The sequence below is a fragment of the Syngnathus acus genome, chromosome 3 (assembly GCF_901709675.1).
Source record: "Syngnathus acus chromosome 3, fSynAcu1.2, whole genome shotgun sequence".
NCBI classification, from domain to species: Eukaryota; Metazoa; Chordata; class Actinopteri; order Syngnathiformes; family Syngnathidae; genus Syngnathus; species Syngnathus acus.
Genome location: NC_051089.1, coordinates 11,576,772 through 11,583,980, shown reverse-complemented (window position 1 = coordinate 11,583,980; position 7,209 = coordinate 11,576,772). Strand labels below are relative to the sequence as shown.

General features: G+C 38.9%; 1 protein-coding gene across 2 annotated transcripts; it reads right to left on the bottom strand.

Moving 5' to 3' along the window:
• Positions 1 to 616: 616 nt before the first annotated feature.
• cops2 (COP9 signalosome subunit 2) lies at positions 617 to 5,296 on the bottom strand. Of its 2 annotated transcripts, none has more exons than XM_037246749.1 (13): positions 4,923 to 5,296; positions 4,410 to 4,523; positions 4,245 to 4,322; positions 4,038 to 4,163; positions 3,667 to 3,756; positions 3,462 to 3,578; positions 3,194 to 3,368; positions 2,925 to 3,103; positions 2,748 to 2,800; positions 1,824 to 1,921; positions 1,664 to 1,746; positions 1,510 to 1,568; positions 617 to 1,076 (listed from the first exon to the last, which is right to left on the bottom strand). In XM_037246749.1, exons 1-13 carry the CDS (start codon positions 4,974 to 4,976, stop codon positions 932 to 934), a joined length of 1,371 nt encoding a protein of 456 aa, XP_037102644.1. In that variant the 5' UTR covers positions 4,977 to 5,296; the 3' UTR covers positions 617 to 931. The 2 variants fall into 2 exon arrangements, with proteins under 2 accessions (XP_037102644.1, XP_037102645.1); XM_037246750.1 differs by having other exon boundaries at positions 3,501 to 3,578; positions 4,923 to 5,284.
• Between the last annotated feature and the right edge of the window lie 1,913 nt (positions 5,297 to 7,209).

The following is a 7,209-nucleotide window of genomic DNA, read 5'->3' as shown; positions in this document are numbered from 1 at the left end:
CACACCTTCCTACCTATAACTGTATTTGGAATGAATCAAGCACATTCAAACTCAGGTCAAATGGGAGTCAGCTCTAAGCAACAGTTAATCATTAACCTCAAATAAAGTTCATCTTTTCTGGTAGGCTTTTCCACTGTGAATAGATACTTTATTCATTCATAAGGGAAATCCACAATATCCGTAGGATAGAAAAGCAGAAGAGGAAGATCTAAGAAACCTACATTTAACATTTAAATTAAACTAAACGCTTGGAGTGACTGGAAAGGCTGCCAGCATTGAGGATCAATACCATTGACTGATGTATAGGACATACTTTATCTCAATATACTTAATACCCAGCTGAAAGTCCATATAAGAAACTTTTTGCCAACACTGGCAGGACAACGTTACATCTAAACTGTGCACTTATTGACGATGATTGTGTTTGACTCAAACTATTCCCAGTTGAATTTTAACATCAGTGGTAGTACTAGAAGCATGCAGTTGTCAGCTGGTATGCCAACATTGTACTACTAGTGAGAACAAAAGGCATACATGGAACTTGAGCTGGATGTCAAGATAAAATAATTTCCATAGCTAGGTGTCTCTTGTCATGATGAAAACACTCCATTCCAAATTTAAACCATTAAGTGCTGACAGGAGTTTATTACCAGGTGGCAACAGTATACAATAAAATACTGCATATGTCTTCTCATACACATTTATACAACCAATATATCTGCACATGGAAGGATCTGCCAATCTGGTATATGAAAAACAACAGTGTCAGTGATTTCCTCTCGCCAGGACAAGTCAACACATTCTCAGGGCTCTTCTTGAACATCGGTGGCGTTTTTCAAAGCGTGTGGCGTCTCGCTCGTCTCCGAAGCACGGAAGCATACTTGATGTATTCAAACATGCCATTTTCTTGTCTCTTGATTTTTCAGTGGCATCATGTGAGCTTGCTCACAATGGCCTGGTTGAGAGAGTTCAGCTGATTAGTCCATTTGTCTAAAGCTGTGTAGCGAGCACCTCCCCGTTTCTGGTAGTCGAGTTCTAGTAGCTGGTTGACTTGGTCGATTCGCCCGTGGATTGTGCTGCGAACACCACAAAAATAGTTAAAGAACGGCTGTACGCAGCAGTAAAATACACTCTCAGCCACGAGGATATTTATCCTCATAAGTAGTTTATAGTACGTGCTTATCATTGTTATGATTTTATAATTGGCATAACCTCAGGTGGATCGAGTCTATTAAAGAAAGAAACAATTCTAATTGGGGTTTGCAGATAACTGATGGATGGATGCTATCTTCATAGGATTTTGTCACCTGTAATAGTAAATCACTTGGGTCCACTTTTTTCTTGCTCAAATCTGCATCCAAAATTTAAAACTATCTTCTCTTTAAATAATGTTGAAATAGAAATTGCAAGTCATAGTTGAACACGCCATTTTCCTTGACATCTAATTTCAAAACCAGTTATCCATCAATTTATTGTGTGGTGAGGTAATGCTATATGGTTGACACGTACTTATCCAGAATACACTGCACCAGTAGACTCTCCACATCACAAACATCGATATTCAGCTCCTGAAACGCAAAGCAAACAGACAGTTGGAGATTATACTTGGCTGGCTAAAACATAAAACATGAAACTCCCCAAAGTTGTGATCCAATAGTCTTACCTTAGAAATGAAGGGGATGTGTATTCTTGTATACGGTTTGATGAGTTTGATAAGTACTTGAGTTCTAATATTGCGCAGCAACTCTGCAATAAATAAACAGAAGGTGCATTTACAAGACATTCTTGGTGCACCACCAGCAGTCAGAGTCACCACCACTCACCCTCTATGTGCTCTCGGATAAAGGGGTCGTCCATTATGTTACTGTGATTTGTTTTTAAGATTTTCTCAAATTCAGTGATGTCATTATTCTGGTAGGCGCTGGGGAGGGGGACAAACAATCAATGTTATTAAACTGCCACACTTGATGGTTAAATATCTGATGAAAACAATTCTAGATAGCTGTCAATGTTGATGCAAAACTGAGTGAATTTTCTCTTTTTGTTTATACAACAGATACACGTGTATTACATCGTACATCTCTGGTGAACCATTTCTACAATTTTCAGGACGTACGTATGCTTCTGCAATAAAAACAGATTTTACTTTAAGGTTTTAACACATCTTGACCAAGTGGGTGCTAATATTTATGGAGGGCATTGTAGATAGATATTAAAATAAGCCTACCCAGAGCCTTTGCAAATTGCATTCTAATTCATTGCAATGTCGATTTGCTTAATTTTTCAGCCCTACAGGCATCTTCCTCTGCAAAAAAGAGTCAACGTTGTGTCGTAGTGCAGCTTACTGAGTCACTTTGTTGTGAAACTCTGTGTGTCTGCATGTCTGTATTATAATGGCCCCCGGTGAATAAGCCACGCACACCAAAAGGCGCACAATGTGGAGTTGGAATGGATTAACGGCATTGCCATTCATTTTAACAAGGAAGACAATTTGCAATACAAGCATTTTAAGTTAAGAGCGTGGACATGAAATGAATTAAACTTTTAAATGAAGGTGACTTGATAACAAGATATCACCAGATGACCTTTTGAGATGATAACAGAAAAAAATCTGCAAATCTCTAACTGCAAATGTGAGGGATTCATTGTTAAATGCATTGCGTATTTCACCAAACTATGTGAACATAGTGCAGTTGTATTTTAGAGGTGATGAACGAGGATTGACTCCAATAACAAAACAGTCTTACCTTACTAAATTTGTCATTGCTAATATCTCTGGATCATTTTTGTATGGTTTGGCCTTTGAAGGGTAAAGAAAAGGAAACATTAGTGTTTTAAAAACAAACTCTTCCAGACAAAAAAAAATGAATCAAGAACATTAGGTAACATCAATTATGAGCTAAGAGTTAAGTAAAACATGGCACCTCTTGTGAGTCAAAGGGATTGATTCCCGACTTCATTAGCATATTGGCGAGTACGAGGTACTTCAGACACGTCGTTCTTCTCGGACTTCCAGATTCGTCATAATTTTTAAAGGCCTCGAAGAAGTCTGTGTGAGCTTTCTCAAACTCCCCCTCTCTCAGGTGCATTTTCCCGCCGCATTCTGTACAGGACCAAACAAGCACCCCGCTTTCATCAGGAAGATGCTTTGGCCACACGCGATGGAGAAGTTGCGGAATACGCGAGCTCTTACCTCGGATAACGCCCATTATAAGTGGATGAGGAATGGCAGATTTAATGTGGAGCGACTGCTCGTACAGGGCTTTCAATTTTTTGTTGTTTTTCTGTGCTGTGTACATCTGAATTTCCAGAGCATAGATCTCCAACAACTGCGTGCCTTTCTTCAGGTCATCCTCCCCATCATCGGTCTATGACAAACAAGAAAAGAAGCGAGGACACTCTGGTTATGGATGCAATTCATAGTCGGAGAAGGAATTTCTATTCAATTACAAAGGACGTACAACCATAGCATTTGACTCATGAGCTGGGAGTCTTGTTACCTGGCAAGACTGGTGTAATTGCCTCAGGATCTTCTGCAGCTTGCCATACTCTTCTCGCTCCAAGTACAACTTTCCCAACTGTAGTGACATAAAGCATTACAATTTACTTATTTAAGTGCAAGTATAAAGTGTGTTGATGTTGAGCACCAGAATAACCTTAAGGTACCTTTGTGTTGGTTTTAAACCAAAGTCTGTCATTTTTTGCATCTTTTAAGGCTTCCAGAGTAGTTTCATAGAACTCTTGTAGGAGGTCCATCTGGAAACATAGTAAATATAAAATATGACACACATACTTGGAAATTTCCCATGATTATTTTGTATTGCATTCTTTGATGGCATTTAGCTAAAAGGACTTTTGAAAGGCTGTGGCTATTATACATACAAAACATTCTCTTTGCTTTGCAATTAATTTGACCGCAAACATCAACTTGAAGCCACTTTTTAAACAACAATTCACATAATTGTCAGTTGGGTGACTCATATCCCGAGAAAAACAGCATATTCAACTGTCAGAATAAAGTGGTTTCCATACTGCACCTGTTTGGACGTTGAGATGTAGTCCAGAATGGAGTTGATGGACTTTTCTGAGTAGTTCCTCGTGACTGCACTTCTTATGTACGTCAGCAACTGTTTGTATCTGTTCATCATCTCTGGGAAATTAGTCTGCAATAAGACATGTAACACTTAATCAGAGTGGTCATGGTAATATCAGCTACATGTTACAGGTCAGTGTTGGTTATTTACCAGCTTAAAGTTGATTTTAATCATTTGTTTCAGTGCCTTGAACCCCCATTCGCCTTTCTCGCCTTCTAATTCCAAGACCTGATGATGAAAACAGGACGGTGAATACTATGAATAAAATAATGTGTGTGAAACTAGCACACAACTTTGAGTTGAGGAGCATCTTACCTTCTGGAAACTGCTGAGCGCTGCTTTGGGATCATCCTCCTTCAATGCTTTGGAGTTGTAGTACTGATTCTCCAGGTCAACATTTGGCTCTGAATTGCTGTCTTCCGAGTATTCCTGAAAGCACATGCACATTATTACAAACTCCAATAGTTCAAGTTGCGAGCATAGCGTGACACAAGTTTAGGGAAGCAAAGCATAACATGATCTCTTCCTGTGGTATTCGTAGCTTCTGCTAGTTAGCCAACCTATTGGCTAACTAGTCTGTAATGTAATGCAAAGATCGAGTCAGAGGAGCTTGCATGCAAGTTTCACTAAACTATCCTACAAGGTTGTTGTTTATTTTTGTTAATCAGCTCTGTGGGAATGTGTGTATGCATGCGTGTGGCCAGCTATTAAACTACATTAGCCCAACACGCTAACTACGAGGCTAACGCTAGCTAGCTCTCATTCTCGCTGCTTTCCAGTTCTGCCAAAGATAGAAGGCGGGAGTTGGGTCATTTTAGATAGAAATACCAGGTCGTAGTCCTCTTCATCGTCACACATGAAATCGTCCTCCATGTCAGACATTATGATAGTCCTTGTTGTCCTTGTTTAGAGACGAATAGTTGGCCCGGCCTGCGCTGTGTTTTGCGGCGATGGGAAGGAGATGGTGTGTCAGGGTGGCAAAGAGGCGCCACGGGCGACCTCTCGTCACTAGATGGCGCTATTGGATAGCCTCTCCAACGTATTCTCTGTGTGCATTATGCCCCATTTTCACCGACGGTATCTACCCTGCTCCACTGTGCTTCTGCTCTACTCGACTCAGCTCTACACCCAAATACAAAGTTTCCACAGCCACTGCGACTAATCCGCCTCACCATGCTTGTGACGTCATCTTACAGCGACCGTCGCTTGTGCGCAATGCATGCACACACCAAAATAACCGAGTGCGATGGGTTGTTGTACCCGGCGCTTGGTTTGTGGCTGTTTATTTCAGCCAGAAGACATTAAAGGAATGAATGAACGAAATAATTAAAATGCAAAAGAATACATGCTTAAGTACCGCAGACTTTTTTGTTTTGTTTTTGAAAACACGGAACACGAGACATTGTTTACATGGCTATCATTAACTTTGCAGATTCTAACTTAAAATCATTTGTTTGTGTATGCAAGTAAAGCATTGTCTCTGACCAATCTTTGGCCTTACGTTACGTTTTAGATCGTGGTTACGTTTTTGGAAGCAGAATGTAGGCGGTATCGAAAAAAGCGAGTAGTAGAGGGGTAAAACCACTGGAGATACCAGATCGGGGTTGCTGCGACTGTATATGACGTCACGCTACGGCAACTGCAATAAGACAAACTACACTAAACCCAAATATTTTAGTCAGGATGCACTCGTGTTTTGTGTCATTTATCATTATAATACAGAGATTGGCGGTACTATAACATCGGCTGCAATATTGATAACTGAAATGTAATACTGAGTCTAAGTAAATGATAGTCATGCTGTTTTCTTGATGTTAGCGGTTTCTCATTCAATTCACTTAGAGGTTTCAACATAATTGTTAATACAGATACAATACAACATAAAATGTAAGAGATGTTATTTTTTTCTATCTAAAAAATGTACTCAGGAAAGACCTTTATCATTAGAAAAAAGCAAATGTATTTTTATATGTTGTTCTTTTTAAATTATTATTTCTTAACAAAACATGCATTATCTTATTAATTGTAGGAACACATATTAGCAATATTTCCCATCTTTATAAGCTAATTTGAGTCTGTATATTATTTTGTCTATGGTGTATTTATAGATATATTTTATCTGGGATTCTTTATTTATTGGCCCAAATATCAGTTTACCGCTCCTTTATGACTCTAAACTCTAGAACACAATGAATATTTTTGGGGGAGATTGCTGTGTTGAAAAATCCTGCAAAGAGTTGATGTCATTGGTTTACTGGAAAAACAAAAACAATATCTGATGAGTGTGAGTGAAAAATACAAGTGTATCATGCTATGAAGTGAATTGGTCCATAATATTTATAATATCCAGTCATAAATTATAAATACTGGCATGAGAGGGAAGAGTGTATCCACAGATCCTCATCTGACTGCATTCACATAGAAACCACAATATGTCTGCACATGCTGCAGACGTGCTCCAGTTTGTTCACGCCCTTTTGTTTCGTGTGTGAGATGAGTCATTGGAACAACAGTGCGTGCTTCGTGTCTATCAACAAATGATAAATTAATTAGATGATGATGAATTTATGAACAATCAGATCAACATAAAGACCTAATAAGCAGCAATCAGCTTGTCGTTATAAACACCAACAGCAAAAAAAAAATGGATGGGGGCAAGGCTGATACCTCCGCTCTGATTTGTCATGTTTTACATGCTTAAAAATTACTTTTACATTGTTAATTAACAAATTTGTCAACACACTAACATGCTCAAAAGAGAACTGATCCGCCACTTAGGATGTAAAAGTTAATGTTGCGCTTCACAATCAAAGGATGCTGCCATTCAGTCCATAACTTGAACTTTTTAGGCATTAAAGTGCCAGAAGCACTCACGCGTACGTCAGTCAAAGTACAGACACACACAAAAAAAACACAAAATGAACTGGGATTGACTGTATTATTATATTATTAAAGGCAAATATTTGTTGCATGTCATAAAATTGTACAAAATGTTGCGGCGCCTTGAAATAAGTGAGCCAAATTGAGGGTGTCCACATATTTAAAAAATTACAGATGTGAAGTCAGGCACGTACGCCTGTGGTTTCTGATGACTAAAATACCAGAAGAATTAGAC